At 42.2% G+C, this 27,794-nt stretch overlaps 3 protein-coding genes across 3 annotated transcripts in view; all 3 read left to right on the forward strand.

Annotated features, from left to right (window-relative positions):
• STOX1 (storkhead box 1) overlaps positions 1–12,691 on the forward strand; it is a 37,627-nt gene extending 24,936 nt beyond the window's left edge. Inside the window, exons 3-4 of the mRNA XM_074958899.1 lie at positions 8,614–10,996; positions 12,122–12,691. Of these exons, the coding sequence (XP_074815000.1) occupies positions 8,614–10,996; positions 12,122–12,281 (2,543 nt within the window). The 3' untranslated portion in view covers positions 12,282–12,691. The remainder of the gene's footprint in view (positions 1–8,613; positions 10,997–12,121) is intronic.
• Positions 837–2,277, forward strand: LOC141991630 (uncharacterized). The gene is made up of 2 exons (XM_074959960.1): positions 837–1,245; positions 1,834–2,277. The coding sequence occupies exons 1-2, from the start codon at positions 837–839 to the stop codon at positions 2,139–2,141; spliced, it is 717 nt and encodes a 238-aa protein (XP_074816061.1). The 3' UTR covers positions 2,142–2,277.
• A 5,063-nt stretch (positions 12,692–17,754) lies between the features above and the next one.
• Positions 17,755–27,794, forward strand: part of LOC141990963 (nucleolar RNA helicase 2-like) — a 39,547-nt gene continuing 29,507 nt past the window's right edge. The window contains exons 1-6 of the mRNA XM_074958900.1: positions 17,755–18,105; positions 19,355–19,624; positions 21,239–21,314; positions 22,067–22,245; positions 23,683–23,800; positions 24,704–24,889. Of these exons, the coding sequence (XP_074815001.1) occupies positions 18,004–18,105; positions 19,355–19,624; positions 21,239–21,314; positions 22,067–22,245; positions 23,683–23,800; positions 24,704–24,889 (931 nt within the window). The 5' untranslated portion in view covers positions 17,755–18,003. The remainder of the gene's footprint in view (positions 18,106–19,354; positions 19,625–21,238; positions 21,315–22,066; positions 22,246–23,682; positions 23,801–24,703; positions 24,890–27,794) is intronic.

Consider the following 27,794-nt stretch of genomic DNA (forward strand, 5'->3'; position numbering starts at 1 on the left):
CTAAGAGGAATCCATGTAAAGGGTCCGTGGCCACAAATAAGATTGGCCTCAATTTCAGGTTTGGTGGCCAAACATTTCTTTACCCCAAAAAGGAAATTCTAAATTCATCACTCACTCTAAATGAGCATTACTCTTTAATCCTGCATGTCTGACAGGAGAGCAGCAATTTCCCCTGAACTCCCAGGGTCAGGACCACCTAATTACAATTTTTTTTTTAAAGCCCCATTCTGGTGTTGGGGTTCTCCTGAGACCTTTTCCACTCAGTTCCCCAAGAGTTCAGTCTGATTCCAGTCTTGTCACTCAGCCCTGGTCTACACTAGGACTTTAGGTCGAATTTAGCAGCATTAAATCGATGTAAACCTGCACCCGTCCACACGATGAAGCCCTTTATTTCGACTTAAAGGGCTCTTAAAATCGATTTCCTTACTCCACCCCTGACAAGTGGATTAGCGCTTAAATCGGCCTTGCCGGGTCGAATTTGGGGTACTGTGGACACAATTCGACGGTATTGGCCTCCGGGAGCTATCCCAGAGTGCTCCATTTTGACCGCTCTGGACAGCACTCTCAACTCAGATGCACTGGCCAGGTAGACAGGAAAAGAACCGCGAACTTTTGAATCTCATTTCCTGTTTGGCCAGCGTGGCAAGCTGCAGGTGACCATGCAGAGCTCATCAGCAGAGGTGACCATGATGGAGTCCCAGAATCGCAAAAGAGCTCCAGCATGGACCGAACGGGAGGTACGGGATCTGATCGCTGTATGGGGAGAGGAATCCGTGCTATCAGAACTCCGTTCCAGTTTTCGAAATGCCAAAACCTTTGTCAAAATCTCCCAGGGCATGAAGGACAGAGGCCATAACAGGGACCCGAAGCAGTGCCGCCTGAAACTGAAGGAGCTGAGGCAAGCCTACCGGAAAACCAGAGAGGTGAACGGCCGCTCCGGGTCAGAGCCCCAAACATGCCGCTTCTATGATGAGCTGCATGCCATTTTAGGGGGTTCAGCCACCACTACCCCAGCCGTGTTGTTTGACTCCTTCAATGGAGATGGAGGCAATACGGAAGCAGGTTTTGGGGACAAAGAAGATGATGATGATGATGATGAGGTTGTAGATAGCTCACAGCAAGCAAGCGGAGAAACCGGTTTTCCCGACAGCCAGGAACTGTTTCTCACCCTGGACCTGGAGCCAGTACCCCCCGAACCCACCCAAGGCTGCCTCCTGGACCCAGCAGGCGGAGAAGGGACCTCCGGTGAGTGTACCTTTTAAAATACTATACATGGTTTAAAAGCAAGCATGTGAAAGGATTACTTTGCCCTGGCATTCGCAGCTCTCCTGGATATACTCCCAAAGCCTTTGCAAAAGGTTTCTGGGGAGGGCAGACTTATTGCGTCCTTCATGGTAGGACACTTTACCACTCCAGGCCAGTAACACGTACTCGGGAATCATTGTACAACAAAGCATTGCAGTGTATGTTTGCTGGCGTTCAAGCAACATCCGTTCTTTATCTCTCTATGTTATCCTCAGGAGAGTGAGATATAATCCATGGTCACCTGGTTGAAATAGGGTGCTTTTCTTCAGGGGACACTCAGAGGAGCCCATTCCTGCTGGGCTGTTTGCCTGCGGCTGAACAGAAATGTTCCCCGCTGTTAGCCACAGGGAGGGGGAAGGGTTGAGGGGGTAGCCACGTGGTGGGGGGAGGCAAAATGCGACCTTGTAACGAAAGCACATGTGCTATGTATGTAATGTTAACAGCAAGGTTTACCCTGAAAGAGTGTAGCCAGTGTTTTATAAAATGTGTCTTTTTAAATACCGCTGTCCCTTTTTTTTTCTCCACCAGCTGCATGTGTTTCAATGATCACAGGATCTTCTCCTTCCCAGAGGCTAGTGAAGATTAGAAAGAAAAAAAAACGCACTCGAGATGAAATGTTCTCCGAGCTCATGCTGTCCTCCCACACTGACAGAGCACAGACGAATGCGTGGAGGCAAATAATGTCAGAGTGCAGGAAAGCACAAAATGACCGGGAGGAGAGGTGGCGGGCTGAAGAGAGGGCTGAAGCTGAAAGGTGGCGGCAGCGTGATGAGGAGGCAGGATTCAATGCTGAGGCTGCTGGAGGATCAAACCAGTATGCTCCAGTGTATGGTTGAGCTGCAGCAAAGGCAGCTGGAGCACAGACTGCCACTACAGCCCCTGTGTAACCAACCGCCCTCCTCCCCAAGTTCCATAGCCTCCACACCCAGACGCCCAAGAACGCGGTGGGGGGGGCACCGGCCAACCAGCCACTCCGCCACAGAGGATTGCCCAAAAAAAAGAAGGCTGTCATTCAATAAATTTTAAAGTTGTAAACTTTTGAAGTGCTGTGTGGCATTTTCCTTCCCTCCTCCACCACCCCTCCTGGGCTACCTTGGTAGTCATTCCCCTATTTGTGTGATGAATGAATAAAGAATGCATGAATGTGAAGCAACAATGACTTTATTGCCTCTGCAAGCGGTGATTGAAGGGAGGAGGAGAGGGTGGTTAGCTTACAGGGAAGTAGAGCGAACCAAGGGGCGGGGGGTTTCATCAAGGAGAAACAAACAGAACTTTCACACCGTAGCCTGGCTAGTCATGAAACTGGTTTTCAAAGCTTCTCTGATGCGTACCGCGCCCTCCTGTGCTCTTCTAACCGCCCTGGTGTCTGGCTGCGCGTAACCAGCAGCCAGGCGATTTGCCTCAACCTCCCACCCCGCCATAAAAGTCTCCCCCTTACTCTCACAGATATTGTGGAGCACACAGCAAGCAGTAATAACAGTGGGAATATTGGTTTCGCTGAGGTCTAAGCGAGTCAGTAAACTGCGCCAGCGCGCCTTTAAACGTCCAAATGCACATTCTACCACCATTCTGCACTTGCTCAGCCTGTAGTTGAACAGCTCCTGACTACTGTCCAGGCTGCCTGTGTACGGCTTCATGAGCCATGGCATTAAGGGGTAGGCTGGGTCCCCAAGGATACATATAGGCATTTCAACATCCCCAACAGTTATTTTCTGGTCTGGGAATAAAGTCCCTTCTTGCAGCTTTTGAAACGGACCAGAGTTCCCGAAGATGCGAGCGTCATGTACCTTTCCCGGCCATCCCACGTTGATGTTGGTGAAACGTCCCTTGTGCTCCACCAGAGCTTGCAGCACTATTGAAAAGTACTCCTTGCGGTTTATGTACTCGGCGGCTTAGTGCTCCGGTGCCAAGATAGGGATATGGGTTCCGTCTGTGGCCCCACCACAGTTAGGGAATCCCATTGCAGCAAAGCCATCCACTATGACCTGCACATTTCCCAGGGTCACTACCCTTGATATCAGCAGATCTCTGATTGCGTGGGCTACTTGCATCACAGCAGCCCCAACAGTAGATTTGTCCACTCCAAATTGATTCCCAACTGACCGGTAGCTGTCTGGCGTTGCAAGCTTCCACAGGGCTATTGCCACTCGCTTCTCAACTGTGAGGGCTGCTCTCATCTTCGTATTCATGCGCTTCAGGGCAGGGGAAAGCAAGTCACAAAGTTCCATGAAAGTGCCCTTATGCATGCGAAAGTTTCGCAGCCACTGGAAATCGTCCCAGACCTGCAACACTATGCGGTCCCACCAGTCTGTGCTTGTTTCCCGAGCCCAGAATCGGCGTTCCACAGCATGAACCTGCCCCATTAGTACCATGATGAATGCATTGGCAGGGCCCATGCTTTCAGAGAAATCTGTGTCCATGTCCTGATCACTCACGTGACCGCGCTGATGTCGCCTCCTCGCCCGGTATCGCTTTGCCAGGTTCTGGTGCTACATATACTGCTGGATAATGCGTGTGGTGTTTAATGTGCTCCTAATTGCTGAAGTGAGCTGAGCGGCCTCCATGCTTGCCTTGGTATGGCGTCCGCACAGAAAAAAGGCGCGGAATGATTGTCTGCTGTTGCTCTGATGGAGGGAGGGGCGACTGACGACACGGCTTACAGGGTTGGTTTCAGGGAGCTAAAATCAGCAAAGGGGGTGGCTTTACATCAAGGAGTATTTCAGGCAGGACTTCACGGAGGGTTCCAATAAGAAATGGTGCACCTAAGTTATTATTCTTATTGGAACAAGGAGGTTAGCCTGTCCTCTGATTGATACATGGCTAGATTTACCTCGCTGCACCTTCTCTGTGAGTGACTGCAGTGTGACCTAGAGGAATGAGTCCCCTAGACGGGGGAGGAGGCAAATGAGTACAAAACAAATCTGGTCTATTTCTTGTTTTGATCCACTCCGTCTATCTTTTACATCTTTGGCTGGCAGCAGGCGGTGCAGAAGGACTGCATGCCATCCACATCTCATGGCTGCTCGGCAGAAGACGTACAATAGGACTGCTAGCAATCCATATTGCCTGTCTGCTCACCATAAGACGGTTCAATAGGACTGACTGCAGGACTAAAGACAATGACCTGGTCAAGTCACTCCAAATTTAGTCCCTGCGCCCATGTCTGCCCAGGCGCTCCCAGCCGATGCGGCCAGGAGCACCTTGGACATGACTATGACGGCTACCAGTCGTATTGTACCGTCTGCTGCCACAAGGCAATGGGTTGCTGCTACTGTGTAGCAATGCCGTACCGCGTCTGCCAACACCCAGGAGACATATGGTGACGGTTACCTGAGCGGGCTCCATGCTTGCGGTGGTATGGCGTCCGCACAGGTAACTCAGGAAAAAAGGCGCGAAACGATTGTCTGCCCTTGCTTTCACGGAGGGAGGGAGGGAAGGGGGGACTGACGATATGTACCCAGAACCACCCGTGACAATGTTTTAGCCCCATCAGGCATTGGGATCTCAACCCAGAATTCCAATGGGCAGCGGAGACTGCGGGAACTGTGGGATAGCTACCCACAGTGCAACGCTCCGGAAGTCGACTCTAGCCTCGGTACTGTGGAAGCACTCCGCCGAGTTAATGCACTTAATGCACTTAGAGCATTTTCTGTGGGGACACACACACTCTAATATATAAAACCGATTTCTAAAAAACCGACTTCTATAAATTCGACCTTATTCCGTAGGGTAGACATACCTTCAGGTTCCTTAATTTGGCATACAGCAAAGCTATGCTGAGTTGATCAGACTCAAGCATAGGAAGTGGGTATAGGGTGTACCACACATCCAAAGTTACACAGAAAACCTCTTCCTCTATATACATTTACACATTACATTGCATTTATTATACACTGCATCATCCATTTGGGGATTGTCTTTGTCACTTTGTGGGAACTAATCGCTGTACAGCATGTTCTGTCCACCTGCTGTCCATGTTTGACTTTATTCTTCACCTTATCCTTACACTCCTGACTTTTGTTGTCCATGGTTATCATGTTCTCAGTAAATGGTTCCCTGCATGTTTCCCCCCCCCCCCTTTATATTGGTTAGTTCAGACATTTTGTCTTCTATCTTATTTACTAAATCTTATCGTTTACTTAGCCTAAATATTCCATTTTCAGCCTGCTGATCTAGTTACTTCCCTAATCCTGTCTTCCAAGGCCTTGTCTTCACTACAGGGGAAATAGCGTATATTCAATAGCGTAACTCAAATCGACGTAGCTTAGACCTACTTACCGCGGGGTCCATGCTACGTGATGTCGACGGGAGACGCTCTCCCGTTGAGTCCCCCTACTCTTCTTGATCCGGTGGGGTACAGAGTCAATGGGAGAGTGATCTGTTGTCGATTTAGCGGGTCTTCACTAGACCCGCTAAATCAGTGGCTTTCAAACTTTTGTACTGGTGACCCCTTTCATATAGCAAGCCTCTGAGTGCGACACCCCCCCCTTATAAATTAAAAACACTATTTTATATATTTAACACCATTATAAATGCTGAGGCAAAGCGGGGTTTGGGGTGCAGTTTGACAGCTCACGACCCCCCATATAATAACCTTGCGACCCCCTGAGGGGTCCCGACCCCCAGTTTGAGAACCCGTGCGCCAAATCGACCGCCAATGTATCAATCGCCGCTCATCAATCCCCTGGTAAGTGTAGACAAGCCCCAAGAAAGGAGGCCTCCCCCATGTTTAATTACACATGTCCAGCAGGGCCTACATCTGGTACTCCATGAAAGTTCCTTTGTCTGATACTTGTCATCTCTCCTGACCCTTAGTGCTCCTCTAGTCCTGCTTAGCGTACAGGCTACTCTGATAATCCATCCTGCTTGTTCGCTTGTAATGCAAAAATTAGAGGTTTCTAACGATAGGCTTTTAGTGTGTCACCATAGATTGGGCTAGAGTCCTGCCAAGAACTTGAAATAATTTTAAATTGCATCACAACAGCCCCAGATATGATCTTAGCTCAGATGGAAATAACACTCTACATACTTGTAATAAATGAAGGGATATCGCACTCTGCAGACTGCCATAGATGGTACCGTTTTACTGGAAGTTTTCATTCTCAGTAAGCAGGACTGCAGGGGCATGGAATTTATGAAAAACCTAGGATGGCCCCCCAGTTTTCAGTAGGTTGTCAGGGACTGTGACCCATCATTGAAAAACATTGATAGAAATGGTAATCAGTAAATCCTAGTGGCAGTTGAAAACTTGGGTTTATTCGTATTTGATGAATTGAAGAAGAGAATTGCTATACCGGGTTTAGTTGGGCGTCCTATCTCCAACAATAGCCCGTAGTACATTCGTCAGAGGAAGATGAAACGGTCCTATAAAGGACCATTGTGTAATAACGTGTCCATAGGGAACTCTTTGTAATTGCTGTCAGTTATGGGGTGGCTGCACAGTTTGTATCTCTTATAAATATTTTATCCTATTTAATGTAATGAGAATATCCTCAGTTACCTATACAAATGTTTAATCCTTTTAAAAACAATAACAAAATGTGCTAAATTATGTAGGTAGGAAGTAGAATCCCAATACAATACTGATTTCCATGAGCATAGCTTGAGGGGACAAATGTTGCTGTTCCTAATACTTTAAAAGTTCCATATCATCAGTGCTGCCCCCCCCCCCCCCATGGTTCCTACTAAATACTGGAACAAATCCAACCGAGGTGTGGCTGCCCCTTTCCTTCCTCCTTTTTTCAGAAGTTGGCTTATCTCACTACTCAGGAGTTGGGGTTGATGAAGATGAACTGTTGTCTGCCCCTTGCATCTGTTGTTGGTGAATTCAAAAGATTGGCTAGTGTATCTTTTTCACTGCCCTCTATTGGAGAGAATTCATAATTGCTGTCAGTTACTGGATGGCCTATAGATAAGCCCCTTCATTTTCAGTTTAAACCAGTTTTTACCAAAAAAATTCCCAGGTTTTACAGGAAGTATTATTCATTTTTGTCTGATTTTCACCCTACTTTTGTATCATTCAAATATATAAAAAATAACTTGTTTTATTAGGAAACTACAATACATTGCATGAGATATATGTATTACGATAATACATTAGTATGTGTGTACATGCAAAGCTGCCTGTTGAAGTAAGGCTACGTATTCGTCTACAAGATACACACAATAAACAAACAGGCACGCATGCAAGCTCTGAAGTGTATGAGCATCTGAACATACTGATGAATCTCATGCCCACCACATACATATTTCAAGCTGCTAGCAGATAACGGTTTAAAGATTTCACACACTAAAATGGGAAGAAAATGAAAATCTGTATCAAAATACATTTCAGAACACAAGGAAGTACTTGAAAGTTTGAAAAAAACAAAAACAGGATGAAGCTGAGTATATGTGCTGCAAACGTTGTGGCCAAATTATTAAATAGAACTATTAGCCTATAAATATTTATAAGTCTACAACAGTAAATTGTTTATTCAAATGAAAAGTTTTATTTGGGGAGTAGAGATATATTGTGTTCTTAAACTCAGAGGTGGCATTGTGTTTGGAGTTCTGTTTTTAATTCTGCAGCAAACTACATTGATGAATGGAATTCAAAGCATTAATCTATGGAATACTTTCCCTCCCATCTTTCCATCCACCAAAATAAACCCTGATATTTACCCAGAAAAATTAAGTTTTTTGCACTGATTTTCACCTGATTTTGTTGTGGTAATAAATACTGATAAATGTATGGGAAAAAATAAATAATATAAAAACTGAAAGTGAAGGGTCCTACCTCTAGAAGAGCCCTTCATATCCTTCACAGCTGCAAGAGGATTTCTGTTAGTTCTGTGCATAAACTCTGTATTTATGAAGCACCAGGTACTGAGTTCTGTTCATAATTCTGCATCTGTGAAGTTTTAGCTCACAGTTGTGACATCTCTGTTCTGTATGCTGCTATAGGGTTTTGTTTAGTGTATTTTTTGCTGTTGGACAACTGTGTGTTACATTTTTTTTATTCTGGCTCTTAAAGTTGAACACAGTGATGTGTCTTTAAACCATCCAGTTAAGAATGGCATCACATGATCGAAACTGTGGGAGTTTTTATTGTTAAGATTGATTTTGTACTACTCAAATTCTTAGTATGTGAGTGGTCTTAGACTCTTTTGTAAACCCTTCATACTTAATCAGTATGCTTCTTGTATGTCTCAGTGACGTCCAAATGTGTTACATTTCAGTAAATTACTGTTCACTTCTAACTTTTCATGATTTTATGTATTAACTTATTTCTGGTTGAAATACTTATATACTGTATCTTTATTATAGGTATAACAACTCCCTCACAAGAAATTCTATATAGTGTGCTTGGAACTCTAATTAGAGAAAGGAAGATATATCACACTGGAGAAGGCTACTTCATAGTGACCCCTCACACCTACTTTATCACAGATAATGTCATGAAAGACCATAAGAAGTTCCTGTTAGAGGATAATTGCCCTCTACTGCCATCCACTTCTTACCTTGTAAGCATGGAGAGCTCTGCAGATCTAACAAAAGAAAATGTTCCTATGGTGTCTCATTGCAGATCCTGCCATTGTTTCCCTGCTCAGGCTACATTCAGGGAACAAAGACATCAGCAATTAATTAACCATGAACCTAATGGAAGAGGTCAAAAAGGGTCTGGTGAGTTGAAGCCCTCAGTTCAGAATCAGCCTCTCTCTACATTAGTTGAGACTCATTCATGTGACACAACCAAGTCCTTAACTTCAATGAAAGAAAAAGAAAAATGTAAAAAGTTCGGCCTTAGTCTTTTCTGGCGTAGTAGCACATCTAAAAAAGAAAAACCTAAAAAAAAGTATTCTTCTTTTTCTGCCCAATTTCCTCCTGAAGAATGGCCAGTCAGGGATGAAGATAATTTAGATAACATTCCACGTGACGTTGAACATGAAATCATCAAGCGTATTAACCCTGTGCTGACAGTAGATAACTTAGTTAAACACACAGTACTAATGAAGAAATTTGAGGAACAGAAAAAATATATTAGCAAAGGCACCTCAACCGAAATGTTGACAATTCAGCAAAAGCATATTTCAAAAGGGTCTGTTGTTAAAAAGCAAAGTAAAACAGCAAAGTATCACACGAAAATTCAATCCAGTAAAGAAAAGCAAATAAGAAAAACCCAGAGAAAATCTCAAATCAATGAGGTAATGTCAGAAAATGACAAACAGGAAAAATATGCAGAGCGTCTTTCATCACATGTTACAAATGAAGTTGTAGCTCATGAACAGCTACATGAGGATGCAACAGTTGTTAAATCCCATTTTATATATAAAAAGCAAATTAAGAATCCTTTTCAAGGCCTACCATGTAGAGAGAGACTTTCTACAGAAGGGCACAAAGGTCAGAAAAACAGTCAATTTAAGTCCAGGATTCAAAAGCAAGAATGGAATTTTCAAAGGTCAAGGTCTTTGGATTCCTCAAGAACCTTTGACCATGAAGCCATACAATCAAATGCTGAAAAATGCAGTGACAAAGCCAAGCAAAACAAATCATCCCACGTTAACAATTCTTCCCTCCAAGCCATCAAAGGCCATTTCAGTGAATGCTCTAATTATCCACAATGCAGTACTTTACGAATAGATGATAAATGTCATTACTCCAGAGAGAGTAGCCTTTCTGACTATGTCTATAGAGGGGCAAACAAAAAACTTATTGGAGATATTCCAAAAACTCATTTCTCTTACATTGAAGATATGTTTGAGTTTAAGGAAGAAACAAAGTATCCACTAAGTTCAAAAGATACCCATCAGTGTGACAAACCTGCCATCATATGTGAGCTACTAGATCAAACATCAAATCGTTTTCAGAATTTCAGTCTTTCTAATGATCCTGCTGATGCTAACCAGTTTAAACAATCTGAAGATGGTGCCACTCAAAGACTAAGTACTGACAAAAAGAATGAACTAATGTTTAGCAATACTACTACTAAATGGCCTGAGTCTGTTAACCCAGAAAAAAAAGGATTTATTGATGATCAGACTTTGTATCAAAAAGTAGATGATTATGATGTTTGCAGCTCGTTATATCTTGAGGAGGAGGATTACCCTGAATCATATCAACAGCAACTCAGCAACATCATTTCAGAAACAGGAGAATGCAGTAAGGGAATACAACAAATAAGCACTGAACTGTCTCTCAGAAACTGCGGTCTTAATAGTCATCCAGCTGAGTGCAATACTAATGTAAATCAATTAGATTCTTGTGGGCGTGAAGGAAATGAATGTCATAGTCTTACTGGGTCAATGAATAGCTCACAAGAGTGCCAGAAAATTGATCTTGCAGGAGAAAATTGTTTCCATGATCGGCTATCTCAGTTTGTTTACAAACATCATGACGAGGAAGTTGAACTTGCTGAACAGGTTCAGGCTTCAGATATTGGTGTCAATATATTTGATTTCTGCAAAGCAAACGACGGTGACTCAGATGCTGAAACTTTGCCAAACACTCCCAATGGAATGAGAGAGAAATCAGCATGCTCGACACTGGGGCTGCAGACCATGGAAATGAGAAAAGAAATTGGAAAAAAGCAACAGCTTTTTAATAGTACACATACTACTGTTTCAGGGCCGAATGTCCAAAAAGAACCAAGTAACTTAGAAGGAACAGAAAACCAGAGCATTACAGGAGACAGCGGAATTGATTCTCCAAGGTAAGAACACAAATGTCAGTGAAGTTCTTCTATAATAATAGTAATAATCATCATCAGATTTAGGAAGAATTGCTGGAATAGATAACAATTGTATTGTCATGAAGAACTCCATTGCTAAAATGCACTACAGAAATACTTCCAACAAGATAGTACTAAAGCGTCTCTGCTATAAACTACACTTAACTAATATTGTACGTAACAATTTTGTTTCTCTGAGGCAGAAAAATATGATTCATTCTGTTTTACAGATTGGGGAATCAAGACGCAGAGAGGTTAACCACTTAGGTAGGAGACACTAGCTTAGTGGTTAAACACGGGCCTGGTAATTTGGAGGCTTGGGTTTTGACATAGACCTTGCTGTGTGATGTTTGGTATGTCGCTTAACCTGTGTGTGCCACAGTTACTCCAGCTGAAAACTAGGGATAATAGTTAGTTACTTAAAATAGGTGTTTTGAGGTCTAATTAAATGTGGAAAATGTTATTCAGGCCAGTCGGAGTTGCAAATAGATTTTAAGTGTTCTGGGCTCTCGGCCCTGTGCTCGTTCCTTTATTGAGGCATCTGTAACCTTTAAGAGACTATCCTCACTTTTCATAGTTTTTCGCAAATTCACCATAAAAGGTCTTGTGTGAAACAAGCTTGAGTTTCACATGCTTGCCTGTGAAAAAAGATCAGGCTTCCAAATGTTAATAAAAATTTGAAATTTTTGGAAGTTTGAAATTGGAGGAAACTAATTAATTGGCAAAACACTATGTTTAAATTTTTGAGAGAGAAATTCAACCCCACTCTGTAAGTAACATCAAGGTGTCATATGATTCATGACTCTTGACATGATGGCACTGAATGTAGAGAAGACTTTTTTCTTCTTCTTCTTCATATCCACTATCATTTTGAAAAGGTAGTACGCACTAAGGACCAAATCCTGCAATTCTTCTTTAGGCAAACTTCCTAATGAAATCAGCATGTGTTTTTGCCTGAGTAGGGACTACAGCATTTGGCCCTGTGTTCTTTTGGCACATTTTTGGCTTATTAGCTGAGTATTGATAGTTTCAATTCTTAGTGAGTACTCTGATAACCCAAAAATATCTATGTGGCACTAAAAACTAAATAAACTGTTCTATTTTTAGAACACAAAGTCTTACATCTAATAATTCAGCCATTTTGGATGGATTGAAAAGAAGACGAAGTTTCCTACAGAACTTTGAAGGCAAAAATAACAGTGCAAGGAGCGGAAGGATGCTTACACAAAATACATTGTTGCAGTTAACTCCAGTCATGAATGTTTAAGTTTCTTCTCTTACAGAGTTTTGTGAATTCTTTCCTTTGTATAATGTAAATAGCATTACTGTACATTTTTTAAACAATCAAATACATAGTGATGCATCTAAATCCATGTCTATTCTTTAAACTTGTTTGAACTAGGGCTGTCAAGCGATTAAAAAATTTAATCTTGATTAATTTATTTAAATATTTTGGGGTTTTTTTTAGATTTTCAAATATATTTCAATTACAACATAGAATACAAAGTGTACAGTGCTCACTTTATATTTATTTTTGATTACAAATATTTGCCATGTAAAAAACAAAATAGTTTTTTTTTTTCAGTTCATCTCAGACAAGTGTGGTAGTGCAATCTCTTTATCATGAAAGTTGAACTTACAAATGGAGAATTATGTACAAAAAAACCCTGCATTCAAAAATAAAACAATGTAAAACTTTAGAGCCTACAAGTCCCCTCAGTCCTACTTTAGCCAGTCGCTCAGACAAACAAGTTTGGTTACATTTACGGGAGATAATGCTGCCTGCTTCTTATTTACAATGTCACCTGAAAGTGAGAACAGGTGCTTACATGGCACTTTTGTAGCTGGCGTTGCAAGGTATTTATGTGCCAGATATACTAAACATTTGTATGCCCCTTCATGCTTCCATGCTGATGATGCTCGTTTTAAAAAAAAAAAATGTGTTAATTAGATTTGTGACTGAACTCCTTGGGGGAGAATTGTATGTCTCCTGTTCTGTTTTACCCATATTCTACCATGTATTTCATGTTATAGCTGTCTCGGATGATGACCCAGCGCATGTTCATTTTAAGAACACTTTCACTGCAGATTTGACAAAACACAAAGAAGAAGGTACCATTGTGACATTTCTAAAAATAGTTAAACACTCGACCCAAGGTTTAAGAATCTGAAGTGTTGCCCAAAAACTGAGAGGGACGAGGTGTGGAGCATGCTTTCAGCAGTCTTAAAAGAGCAACGCTCTGATGCGGAAACTACAGAACCTGAACCACCAAAAAAGATGATGAAAAAGAACATGCATCGGTTCACTCTGCTTTGGATAGTTATCGAGCAGAACCCATCATCAGCATGGATGCATGTCCTATGGAATGGTGGTTGAAGATGAAGGGATATATGAATCATTAGCACATCTGGCATGTAAATATCTTGTGAAGCCAGCTACAACAGTGCCATTCGAACACCTGTTCTCACTTTCAGGTGACATTGTAAACAAGAAGCGGGCAGCATTATCTCCTGCGAATTATAACCAAACTTGTTTGTCTGAGCGACTGGCTAAAGTAGGACCAAGTGGACTTGTCGGCTCTAAAGTTTTACTTTGTTTTGTTTCTGAGTGCAGTTATGAAACAAAAAAAAATCTACATTTGTAAGTTACACTTTCACGATAGAGATTGTACTACAGTACTTGTATGAGGTGAATTGAAAAATACTATTCTTTTTTACAGTGCAAATATTTGTAATAAAAAATAATATAAAGTGAGCACTGTACACTTTGTATTCTGTGTTGTAATAGAAATCAATATATTTGAAAAGTAGAAAAACATCCAAAAATATTTAATAAACTTCAATTGGTAGTTTAACAATGCAATTAATCGCAATTAATTTTTTTGAGTTAATCATGTGAGCTAACTGCGATTAATCGACAGCCATAGTTTGAACATTTCATTTTCGATTCTTGACTTTTAATTAACATTTTAATAAGACAGTTAGTTACTTTTGTTATAGCTATGTGACCATGTTTGTAATAAAAATGTGTAAAGAAAAAGTATGGACTAAGTGTGTACTTCATTCAGGTCAAATTACTAGCTTGACATGATTGTAGGTGGAGCTCCAATAGGAACCATGCAACTACAATGAGTTGACACAAATTGCAGTGACTAAAGGTACTTCCTGTGTGCACCACTGGGCCAACAGAACCCACTAGATACCAGCATACACAAAAGAGACAAGTAGGAAAAAAGATTTAACATCCTGCCTCACCCTAAAAAAGCCACTTGAGATAGAACACTAATAATACTCTGCTGATTAAAGCCAGTGGACCTACTCGTATAAGACAAACAGGAGTTAGTGTTTCTAAATATAAGTGAAGAGAATATTTTACTGATATAGGATGCACTGGAGAAAATAGACTATATTAGTTCTACTAACTAAAAAGTTTCACTTAGGCCAAACCTTATGGAATGTCAAATTAGACTCTCTGAAAGAGGACCTTTTTTCTCTCTAAGTGCTAGAATGGTGGTGACTTAATCTCCTAATTCTAAAGTGGATAAAAATCAATGACTTTTTAAAAAATTGGATTTTTAAATTTAATTTAAATACATATTTATGTAAAGTAAATCTATTTAAAATTAAATTTGAAATTGACAACCTATATTAAGGCCACTACAATCTATTATTGTCTAAATTTTATATAAAAAAATCCAAGCAGTACATATTTGCTGCCAAAGTTTTAAAGGAATTCAGACCACTGATCTGGTGGACGTCACTGGCTAAGACCCTGGAACCATAGTCTCTTGAAGTGCTAAGCCAGCTTTTAACTGACTGTAGATGATGACAAAATAAGTCATGAGTCATCCCGTCCCCCCCAGGTGACACGTCTGCAATCATCAGACTGCACTGAAGGTGCTGGGATATGCTACTCTTCAACCTGAAGCTTTATTCTTGAGCAATGTACTGTCATGTCTCATACCCCTATCCCACTTCCATACTGTAAATGTTGCTTGAATAAGGAACTTAGTTTTATCTGGCTGTTTGTGACAAAAAGCATCTGCCACCATTCGACAAATCTGAAGGAGCTGCAACATGTAATTTTGGGTATGGCTTTTCTGAGTGCTAACCGATATTGTACCTCTTCTTCAATATTGTCTATTTCAGTTGGTAAACATGCAAAAGGCATGTAAAAATCAACACAAAGCAATATTCAATATTTGTAAATCCATCTGTAATGTTTTCACAAATTGTATGGACAGCTAGAAATTAGGAAGCCTGTAACAATGCTTGCTTGTTCTTCGACAACTTTGAACAGAAAAAAGGTTTTATTTATCAAATTTTAATTGTGTTAGAAATAAATACATTTGTTGTTAGTGACTTTCTTTTGCTTGTTACACAAGGGAAGTAAGATAAAGAAAGTATGGTTTGGGTTTTTGGAGCTGCTCTTGAGGATCCTGAAAAATATTTGCCTTGCTTCTTGGGTGTTGAATGTGGATTTTTATTGCAAGTCTTACCTTGAGTGTGAGGCTCTGGAATATCTAAATCCACAACCTTGTTAGCTACTATATTCTTAGACTCCTGTTACTGACATGCAAAATGCTTACTGCAGTTGCCCCACAGTTTAGCTTTAATTGTGAAGTTCATAATTTCCACAAACGCTGAAGCTCTGCAATGGAGTTTGTCATTTTTCACAATTCTGAACAAGTTTTCAACAATGGTAATATTGTCCCTGGTTAATGGCCATTTTATTGCTTGTAGCATAATGCCACTCCATAATAGTAATAGTGAGACATACTCGAACAGGACTTCCCCCAGTTCAGTACTATTATACATCTGGAGGAGAATTTACATTCTCTAGATCAATTTTTCCCAGATGTGTGTGGTGGAATCAGTTTAATAAAAGATGATTTCTGCAAATTGCTCTTTGTTTATTTTCAGTCACCATTTTCTGGTCAAATCCAAGAATGTCTTCAGTGAAGGATATCTGTTGTTTCCATACAGGTTGTGTTACCTCTCTTATTAAGTCCCTGCACTGTCTGGTTAAATGTGCTGTACTGAAAAATCTTGCTGAGCCTGTTAATCATTTTACTACATTCATGCATTGGTTTCCCATTTTTCAATAGTGTACAAGCATACAAGAAAAACTTCTTGACATCAGTGGACACTTAGTTTAGCTACATGTCCACATTTTTAATCATATAACTGCACAAATGTGTAATACTGTAAAATCAACTTGCTGAACCCAGTGGCTGGAAAGCTGCTAGTTATAAGGATCCAAGATTGTGTTTGTTGACAAGGCTCTGAAGTATTTGGAAGAGAAATGAGATGATGCCATTCTTCTCAAACTCTGAAATCCAGCTGAAACACACTGATGTATTTTTAAATAGTTTGACCCTTTAAGTAAGGAGTGGATACCACCAATAGGCAACAAGTTTCAGCCTTGACATATTTTAGAGATTACCAACCAATGAGAATCAACTTTTTTTTAGGAAAATAACTGAAAAATACAAGTATAAAACAAGATTAAAACTGATTATTTAAATCAAGGTTTTAAGCTAAAGCTGTTCAGATTGCATACAGGGAGAAGTAATGATGACCTCTAGTCGTGAACACTTGTCTATTTTCATGGCGGTTGCATCCCAGTGAAGTGACACTCACTTATTGTGGTCAGATGGCTTCTTTAATAAAGAAACAATATGGGGAGAAGGGGGAGGTAATCGAAAAGGTTATGCTTAAATAAAATCAAATAATAATTTTCATTAAATAAATCCTGTATCCTCAAGTATTTAAATGAGAGGTCTTCACTAGCTCCTATTATAAACTGTTTAGGTAGGGATAAAACTGGAAAAACCCACACCAGTAGTGGCTGAGAGTGAACACTGGGTTTTTAATCACTTAGGACACAGTGCTGTTTCTAGAGGATGGGTAGGGGACCTTTATGCTACTGTAGAATTTTTTCTGTCCAATGCGAGTATGCAGAAACTTGACCCCATCAAGCAAGCCCACCTGGTTGGAGTGGCATAGGCCTGCTTTTCGGTCCTACTCCCTGGACATGGAGGTTGACTGGGATATAAAGGGATGAGATTCCTGTTACATGGCACTGATCCCTATCCGCTGAGTAGGGCTCCCACCACTAAGGTACAAAGAAATGGGACAACCCGGATAAGCCTGAGCCCATCAAACTGGGCAGCTGCCCGTGCGCGGTGAGTACCCTTATGGACCTCCCTGGACAGACTGTGCCCCCTTATGACTATCCTGGGACAGGCGGCCGGCCGCGTGCCCTGAGGACCCTCACAGCTAGCCCAGGACAGCTGTCTCCAACAGGCACGTGCTGGGAAAGCCCAGCCAGGTGGCAGCCCCAACACTGAGCGCACTGCTCTGACTGCAGCGGGGCCCAAGGCACGGGGCCGAAAGCCATTAAACAAAACGATAAGCCCCGTAAATGATGGAAACCACTTCAAACCCCGGGGGGGTGGGGGGAAGCTCCAGCACCTCTGCCCAGCCTGCACGGCGAGCAGCACCGCTGGGCAGGAGAAGGTGGCCCGGGGAGGGGCTCAGTGGCTTGTAGCGCAGGCCTAGTGGGCCACGCCTGCTTGCAACGTAGGGTGCGGGCAGCGCCCAGAGATGTAGGAAGCTCGTGAGGGAGCCGCACTCACCCCGTCCTGGGAAAGTAACAGCGGCAGCGCATGGCGCGCTGCGTTTGGAACCTTATGGACGCTGTAGCCCCGGTGCATGTTGGGCCCTGTAGTCTTAGGGAGCCCAGGTGCATGCCAGGCTTCGGAGTCCCCACGGCCCTGCGTTCTGCTGTGTGACGCTGCTGGCTGCGGCGAAGGTAGGGGGCGTGGCGCGAGCCCCTGGAAGGCCGGTCCTCGTGCAGGCCGGTGATGAGCGGTTAAGCCGACCCCTTCCTGCGTCTCCCTGCTTGCCGGCCGGCCGGCGAGAGGGTTCCGGGGCGGAGTTCGCTTTCCTTGCGCCCATCCCGGCTCCCGGAGCAGCCGGGGGAAATGCCCGAAGCCACCCGGCTCGAAGCCAGCAGCGGGGACGAGGCCGAGAGCCCCATGGAGAGCGGGACCGCCCCGGAGAGCAGCCGCAGGAGGAGGCACAAGGTACCGGCGCCTTTTGCGTTGTAAGGCTGCGTGCGACAGGGTCCCGGCTGCCTCTCTGGGCAGGCGGCCCCGGCCCGTGCTGTGCGGCTCTCGGCTCGGGCGCGCGGCGAGGGCCAGCTTCGCCGGGGCTGCCAGCCTGCCGTGGGGCCGGCCTCGTGGGGCGCAGCGTGGCCAGGTTGTGCGGGGGCGGGGCGGCCAGTGCTGTCCCTGCTCGGCGTCCCCAGCCTCGCGCTCGCCCGGCGGGGTGGCGGCGCCTCTTGCCTGGCGGGATCGCTGGGGCGTCGGAGGGGCAGCGTTTCCTCCACAGCCCGCTTGTTTCTGTTACCCTGTGGCCGTGCCCCAGGTGGCCGGTCCTTCCCGGGCCCCTCCGGCGCTGGTCCTGGCTGCCTTTCCCATGCTCGCTCTCTTCTCCTTGTTTCTCTTGCTCTTTTCCACGTAACTTTCCCTTAGCAGTGTTGCTGTGTTAACACCTTTAGCTTTTGGTGTTACACCCAGGCAGTGTTTCCGTGTGCTGGCATCGTTGTGCAGGAATCGGGACTTGCATTGCACAGCGATGCCTAGAAGCACTAGGACGGTAGAGCCGGATTTGGGGTAAAAATCACATTTTGTCCCTTCGTTTTGTATTCTCCTCTGAAAAAAACAAAACTGTGCTGAGGTATGAATCCTGTAGTCTGTTTTATGACAGATTCTCCTAGGGTTTCTTACTTCTCATATTTTGATACTGTTTACTGCCAGAAACGGTAGACCAAAGTCAAGTCTGATATGGTAACCCTATGTTTGTACTTCACAACAAAGTATATGCTCACCTTTTTAAAAGGGATGAAGTATTTGATAGTATCTGTTACAAGTAATCTAAGTAAAAGGGTAAAATTTTAGGATTAAACCATGATATTGATCTCTCTGAAGTTCTTTAATGGGTTGCAAACTACTTTGTAAAAAAAAATCACAGGTGTATTATGGTTTGAGTTCCAAATGAATGGAAAGTGTAAATTCTTTGCAAATAAAATCAGAAAAATGCATGATGGGATTCCCCCCCGTAACCTGAATGAGTCTGTTTTCATACATACCCGTATGCAAAAGCTGCCTCTGATTTTAACTAATATGAAAACGAGTTTTTACAGATGGATAGAGAGCAACCAATTCCTTTCATTCTTGGAACAATTACGTGTTTTTACAATTTCACAAAGCCTTGGGATGGTATGAAAATCTGCAGTTTTATTTTAATTGTGGTTTCTTTATTACTTCATAGAAAGATAAAAAAGAGAGAGAGTCTAAACACCATGATAAATCCAAGAAGAGGAAATCCCGAACAGAGGAAAATGGGCTGTCTGAAGATGACCTTGAACCTCCCAAACTTAAAAAGATGAAGGAGAGAGAGAGAGCAAATGGAGATACTGGGGAAAGAAGCCCAGAGCACAAGAAGAAATCTTCCTCCCTAAGTAATGGAGTCACCCCCACAAAAACACAGTGTAATTTCAGTGAAGCATCAAGTGGAGAGTGTGACAGCGAACCAGAGCAGGTGCAGCTAGACATTGGGTTTTGCTACAGTTAGGTTTAGCTCCTGTATTACAACATGGCTGAGTTTGGAAGAAATTCTCTCTCATAGATTTATTTTTCAACATTTGTTTTTGTGTAACCAATGTAAAGGATATTTAGCTTTTACTTAAATTACAACTCGGGCAGCTGCAAAACTTGAAATGTCTGAATGCTCAAGTTTTGTATTGCAGCATCATACGTCACAGGAAATCTATTGGTTTAAAATTACATAGTAATAAGACGTTAAATATGCTCTTGGAAGCAGGACTTAGTTTAAAGTTAATGACACACTAACACAGCTTCCTGACTGAGGCATTTCAGTGCTGTGGGTAATAATTGCAGTCAGGTAGTACTTTAAGATTCTGTATTAGTCATTTGATATGGATGCAGTTGCCAGGAGTCTATTTTAATTGATCTATCTTGAATATAATTAATGTTTACAATAAAGTAACCTTGAGTTGATTCTAGCTGAAAACTACTGTATATATGTATATGCTCTGCTCTAAATGTTTGTGCTTGACTTAGTCCTCCAAAATCCCATGAGAAGAACTAGACTGATTTTAAAAACGAAAAATCTTTACTGCAGATTAGTTCCCCAAATTTACCCAACCGTAACAAGAGTTTGTGCTTCTAAATGTAATGTGCTTATTGCTGAAAACCTTCTTTTGGAAGGGTGGAGAGAAGCAGTAACTTCCATGTTCTTTTCTGTTGTTTCTTTATAGTTTGTTTTTCCTTGCTTGAGCCCCATTTGATGTGAAGTAGCAATAAAGTTAGTGCTCATTAGTCCTCTTGTGGAGAGAGACTGAACCTTTCCAGAAAAATAGGTTTTACTTGGTGCCCCCCTCGCAGAGCCGTGAAGTCCCCCGTCCTAGCTTTCCTCAGAATTCTGTGTTGTAGCCACTACATCATCAAAACTGTATTAAAATTGCATCATAATCTGTGGAAGGCATTGATATTAGTGAAATGTGGTTCATGCGCTTAAGGTTTGAAACTAATGCCTTAGCAGTTCACCGGTGGTACGCTAATCCAGGGAGTAAGAGATGGCTTGGAATCAAACCTGACTTTTGCTTATTGCAGTACAAATCACTAGCACTGGGCCACCAGTAACTCTTTGTTTTTAAAAATAAACATCCTTGAATTAAACTGAACAAGTACTGGAAGCCCTAGTTACATCTAACTTGCGTCCATTGAATTTATAGTGGTTACAACACAGAATTCTGAGGAAAGAAAGCTAGGATGGGGACTTCAGGGCTCTGTGAGGGGCACCAAGTAAAACTTCACAAGCCTATTTTTCTGTGAAGGTTCAGTCCCCCTCCACAAGAGGACTAATGAGTGCTAACCTTGCTATTTCACGTGCATTAGATAGAAAAGATGTGACTTCCTAATGTAAGTTTTAAATCCATTACATGGAGGTCACACAAGGCAGTGGTGTTCAGTAGTTAGAACAAGAGGTAGGATTTCAGGACCTTGCATTGTGGTCTTGAGCCTGCTACTGAAAAGCTGACCTTGGAACAAGTTATTTAACCCTTTCTGCCTTAATTTTCTTACCTCTGAAATGCTCAATGCTTATGTGCAAAGTATTATTTTTACTTAACAGGAACTGACTGCAGAGCAGAAGGAAGGTGCTTTCTCCAATTTCTGTATTTCCAAAGAAACTATTGAGCTTCTTCGAGGTAACTTTCTTGGCATAATAGTTTAATAGTAAAACTGACAGAACAGAAGCATCTTTAATTCTGTGTGTTGATTGTGAGGAAAAAGTAGTAGTAACCAGGAAATATGATGTGTCCCCTACCCTTGTGTATGCAAACGCTGTTGTCGCACTTCTGGTGGTACCCAAATGGCATGGTATCCACATATGTTGTCCTAGTCAGCCCAGCCTTTATGCTAGAACTTTAACTAACATAAACCCAATATCAAGATACCGTGGCTTAAAATTACTTTATTCCGTTTACAGAATAAGAATTAATTCCACTGAAATTGAACTGAAAGTTCTTACGTCAATACTAATGAACAAATTTATAACACAATATTTGTATGTAATATAACAAGATCAAGTAATTCATTAACTACTGGTTTAAATCAAGCAGTACTCAAGAGATTGAAGAAATGGGTGGAGAGTAGTGCATACATAGGGCAGCATAATTCTTCTCTGGTGGGAAAGTTGCTGGGTAAGAACAGAATAATCAGTATCTCTGGGAAGGCAGTGTTAGCAAATTGGGTGAAGTGAGTCCAAGAGCCTTACTGAACTGGATTCTGAGACTAAATAAACTAGAGAAAGTGTGATAGTCCTGCTTTTTCTGGGGATGGTGTCTAGTCTGCTTGTGGTGATCTGCCATGTTCAAGTTTATACACAGCAAGTACCAAATATAATGTACTTATCAGCTCATTGGACCTTTTAACAAAGCCTTATTCGACTGTCTCACAGCTCGAGGTGTAACATACCTGTTTCCTGTGCAAGTAAAGACCTTCAAGCACATATATGATGGCAAAGATGTTGTAGCTCAAGCTCGAACTGGAACTGGGAAAACATTCTCTTTTGCCATTCCCTTGATTGAAAAGCTTCAGGGAGAAATGCAGGAGAGGAAAAGAGGCCGCACGCCAAAGGTAAGTAAATTATGCGATAGTGAACAAATTCTGATGTCACATTTACTGTATTTTTGTCAGGGTGGTTCAGGTTTTTAGTCGTCGGTGAAAAAGTATTCTTAAAGTATGTGCCCATGTAGATTTTGTTGTAGGTGTGCATGTGCCTGAGGTCCTGTCTCTTGAATAGCAGTGTCAGTTGGGGCCACACATGCCACCTCATGCTCAAGTAGGAGGGGGTAAAAGGTGGAGTGGCTGCAACCATCCTTCAGTTATTCAAGCAATTGCACATGGGCATTCTACTCTTGGGGTGTGTTTTTACCTCGAGCACTGTTGTCAGAATGTTTCCCTTAGTAGTAACCAACAGCGCAGCTCAAGCACTCTCTGCTGCCCCCTGCCACTGTGTGCAGGTGTAAAGGGCGAAGCTGCCCCTGACGTCCTGAGTTCCTTCTTACTGCCCTTGACGGTTGTTGGAATTTGTTTGTTTTGCTTCAGCAGGCTCTTTCAGCATCTAGTTGTATATAAATTCCTAGTCTTGGTTAGTAATAACATTTCGTTTATTAAAGTTAGTTTCTCAGGTCGCCAATTTCGGGGTTCCATTTGTCAGTACTGAGGAATGCCTTAGTGACAGGGCTTCAAGCCCTCTATTTCGTCTAAACTGATGCCCATGTGTTACCCACATTCTAGTTGTTCAAAGGTGTCTGGCTGAGTCTCACATTAGTGATTGGTGTGAGATTTGTAACGATTTCAAACTGAGGACCAAGAAAGTTAGAGAGGTCAGGCTAAAGTTTCTTTTGATGGAGACCACCTTCAGAGCCTTCTTGGTTGGAGAGAGTGTTCAGCACTTGGGCTTCTGTGAGAAGTGCACGTCCGATGTTGGTTGAGTCCTGGCACCGCTCATCCTCTCTGGTGCACAGAAAGAATCATAGGAGTTTCAAGGAGAGGAAGACGAGCTTTCCCACCAACTCCCACTTGGTGTCTTAATTTTGGGTGAATGAACTGAAATGAAGAAAATATTCTCTTTGCACCTGCAGAAGTGACTACTGCTGTCAAAAGTTGGTTTAGTGCTTCAACAAATTGCAATTCCAGGTGCTTAGCCAGTGACTTCCACCAGTTCAGTGGTTTGACTTTCTTCAGAAATTCAGCAGCAAATATGTACTGCTTGAATATTTTTTAATTTAAAATATTTTAATAGATTGTATTAAGTTTAGGTCTTAACACAGGTTGTCATTGCTGTAATTTTCTATGTGAGGTAGCAGTGTCCTTTACAAGCATGTAAAATGACTTTTGTAATTTGAGGCCATAGGAATCTTGAACTGTGCTTAAATGCCATTTCTTTAAACCTGCAACAATTACAATAGAGGTGTAAATATACCGACTTAAATGGAAAACCTCTGTGGCTTCTTGACAGACTCCAAGTGAAGGAATATCTATTTTTAACTCTTTCTTCCTTCTGTGTAGGTGTGTGTTCTTACTCCAACTAGAGAGTTGGCAAACCAGGTAGCCAAAGACTTCAAGGACATTACAAAGACACTCTCAGTGGCTTGTTTTTATGGAGGAACGGCATACAATGGACAAAGTAAGTAAGGCTTCTGTTTAATGATTGATCTGGGATTGATTGGTAACATTTGAAACACTGTTCTCTCTCCAAATAAATAATTTTAATCAGAAACTGAAGACTGTTAAAGACACTAAGTAGCCTACTCTGTCCATCTGTGCTAGGAAAACAAGAGGATCCTTAGTAAAACACATAGCTGCCTTCCTTATTCCAGGGGTCTTGGACCTTTTCCCCATTGACTTAGGTGTTTGAGAGAGAGGAGGACATTTCCTGCTATGTGTATATGAAAACGTAGTTGGTCCTGTTTCTTGTAAATAACCTTTTGTCTTACAAACATCAGCAAAGTAAATCTCAAAGTGCAAGATGTTAAGTCTTAAAGCTGTCAGTGGAGATGACATCTTTGCAAGTAGCTGGATCTCTTATGAGAGGATCCTTACATCCAGGAGGATGGAGGAAAAATTCTATATCATGGTAATATTTTTTTCTGGATGGTTGTGAATGGATAACTAGGGTGGAAAGAAAACACTTCATTGTTAATGGATTATGCATCATGGGCATAGCTATTGGGTTTGGCAGAGAGGGAGGAGGAATCCTGTTTTTCTGTAGGATTTCAGGAAAGGGGGTGGGTTAAGTGACATTGACAGCAGTGTGAAGAAAAAATATTTCACAATGCTGAGACCATTGTGTTTCCTGTCTGTCCTTTTGTCAGTTTTTTTTCATTCCCCTTCTCTTCTATTTGGGAAATGAACTCTGACATAAGACTTCAGTATTTCTCAGCTGTATAAATTTTCTGATCTTTGTTCAACTAGAACATTTATCAATGCAGTATTGCCAAAATAGTGAAAGTGATCCTGTACTTGTAAGCTGTTGCCGTTTTCTAAACTTTTCTGCTCTTACATGTATCTTTACTAATTTTTCTTTCAGTTGATCTAATTCGAAGTGGCATTGACATCTTGGTTGGGACCCCAGGTCGAATCAAAGACCACCTTCAGAATGGCAAGCTGGATCTTTCCAAACTCAAGCATGTTGTCCTGGATGAAGTTGACCAGATGTTGGACATGGGCTTTGCTGAACAAGTGGAGGACATTTTACGAGTTGCGTACAAGAAGGGTAAATTCAGAATTTAAGTGAATAGTAAGGAATATCATTACTAATTAGATCACTAAAACCCAGGTGGTTGCATATGGTGTTGTAAAACCTGTAAATCAACTATCTTGTGACAAGATTAGTGGCAGTGAAAACAAATGAGTTCTATGGAAACCTACTTGGGATGTCTCTAGGTAGTGTACTATAGATCTGGAAATCATTCATAGAATCTTCAGAACCTATAAGATGCCACACTCCAGGCATGGTCCAAGTCCATCTGCCAATGGCAGGAAGATAACTTTCCCTGGCACTTATCCATAGGCTGAAATAGAAAGTTGGAGCTCCTAAGCAGTGTCAATGGAAGCTCCCTACTCTAACCTTTCTCAGCATGTTAATGGGGTCTGGACCTCTCATCAGGCTAGTATTTAATCTTGAAGATAAACTCTTCCTCTTTTTGAATCGGTTTTTTTCTCCCTGTATCTGTAATTGATCTGGGATTAGGATTATCAAGCTATCTGGAGTGGCTCACAAACATGGGTGCCAATGTCAAGGCAGACTTACAAACCAGGGCATAAACTGGTTTTGTTCTATAATTAGATTTCACCAACCTAGTGTCAAATGTGAACTCTTCGAGCGCTATATAACAGCATTAGCATGGAGTCACAGACAGTTCCCTTGGGCACTCAGGTGTATCTTGCCATCCAGGTAAGCCTGCCTTTTAATAGATGGTCCCTTACACCAAAAATCACATCAATTTTCAGGTTACTCCCAGTCCTAAAGGACCAGTTACTCACTTACCCTAGATCAATTTTACCCTGGATATCTCAAAAAAGACGACACTTGTAGCCAATCTTGTAATAGACTAACTAAAGATTTATTAATTCCTACTACTTTTTCTTAGTTGTTTATATGATTAAAGTAGGTAAACATACACACAAATTAATTAAAGCCTTAGGTTTCAAAAAGTAATAGAAGCTGCTGTAATGTACTGCCTCTACATGCCTTTTAGGGCTAACCCAAGCTAAGTAGCTTGTGGATCCCTTGATTATACTTAAAATATTGCCCTCTCCAAATTCCAAGCAGCATAATTATACAGTTCCTTCTGGTCAGGGATTTTTATTCCTATACCCCCAAAGTTCAAACTGATGGGAAGAGGGTGTGATGAGTTGCACCCGCCCCCCTTTCAAGGTGTCACCTGATGTACTGGGTTTTCACTGGACGCACCCGTTCCACCAACTTGGGCTCCCTCACCCTGTCCTGTTGTGCATGTGCGCGCACACACACAGGTAGGGACACACCCAGCTGCAGAATGACACCAATACTGAAATCAGTGCTTCATGGGAAGTCTTTCGGGTAGGGAATTGCCCAGCACTCAAGTGCACAACCCCTCTGGAAAATAAACCCAAAATTGTATGGTCTTGCACTGTATAGAGATCTATACAGCGTAAGCTCATGAAATTCGCTCGCTCCCTCCCTCAATGTGGAGAAAGATATGCACAGCTTTCCTCGTTCCTTCCGCCTCCAAGTTGTGAATTGCACAAAATGTGTTTTAGAATAAACAAAAACAAGTTTATTAACTACAAAAGATTTTAAGTGATTATAAGGGATAGTAAACAAATGAGAGCAGATTACTGAGCAAATAAAACAAAACACGCAACCTAAACTTAATACGCTAGATTAACTGGTTAATAGTAGCAAATTCTGACCCTAAATGTTGTTTTATGCAGGTTGCAGAGTTTCTTGAAGGTAAACTGCACTGGTTGCAGCTTAAATCTCCAGGTATTCCTTTCACAGGCTAGACTTTCTCGCCTAGGCTCAGCCCCTGTTTCTCCCCCACCCCCCTTCAGCTTAGTTCCTTTGTTTCTTCAGGTTTTTTCAGCAGTCTTCCTTCTTGGGTAGGGAGGCAGTGGAGAAGAACCTAGATTAACTCACTCCCCAGCCTTAAATAGGATTTGAATATGGCAGGATTCCTTTGTTTCCCAGTTTGACTCCCACCCCCTCCTAGTGAAAAAGTACTAGCAGTCCAAAATGGTGTCCAGTAGCAGGGGATATGATCACATGACCTTGCAGTGTCAAAGCAGCATTCCAGGAAACTTCTCAGGAAGGAGGGAGATTAACATCTTCAAAGTCCTATTGTCCTTCCTAATGGCCCATCGGGCTGATTGCATACTGTCTGGTGGGCATTCTCCAAGTGTAAACACAGTTGTAATTGTTACATAGTTAATATTCCTGACTTCAGATAAAGAAATTATACATGCATACAATTAGGATAATCATATTCAGTAAATCATAACCTTTCCAATGATGCCTCATATGACCCATCTTACATAACACCAGATGGGAACGTCACAATGTTTTATCTGGACCGGTGATCTGCTATCCTTGACTCTGGGAGCCAGCCTTACCCTGCTCTGCTGTGAGAATCCCCAGTTCTGGGCTGTTCACGCACAGCCTCTAGCCTGTAAGATGCTCCTTGAATTGTGCAACTGAATGACACTAGCCAATATCTCCGGTCCCAGGCACAACCCTAGGAACCTCTATTTGGCAGCGTCCAATTATGCCCGCTGGATGCTGCAAGCTTATGAGAGTTTGTTGATTTAACAAAGAATTGATACGTACCAGGCTTCTTATCCCAAGGGGAGCCTCTGACACTTCAGACCAAATGTACTGCTTCAGGTAGAATAAACAAACAGATTTATTAACTACAAAGATAAACTTTAAGTAATTATAAGTCAAAGCATAACAAGTCAGATTTGGTCAAATGGAATAAAAGCAAAACGCATTGTAAGCTGATCTTAACACTTTCAGTGTCCTTACAAACTTAGATGCTTCTCACCACAGGCTGGCTGGTTGCTCTTCAGCCAGGCTCTCCCCCTTGATCAGTGCTTCAGTCGCTTGGTGTGGTGTCTCTCAATGTAGGTGGAAGAGA

This window comes from Natator depressus, chromosome 7, assembly GCF_965152275.1.
Source record: "Natator depressus isolate rNatDep1 chromosome 7, rNatDep2.hap1, whole genome shotgun sequence".
Taxonomy (NCBI): domain Eukaryota; kingdom Metazoa; phylum Chordata; order Testudines; family Cheloniidae; genus Natator; species Natator depressus.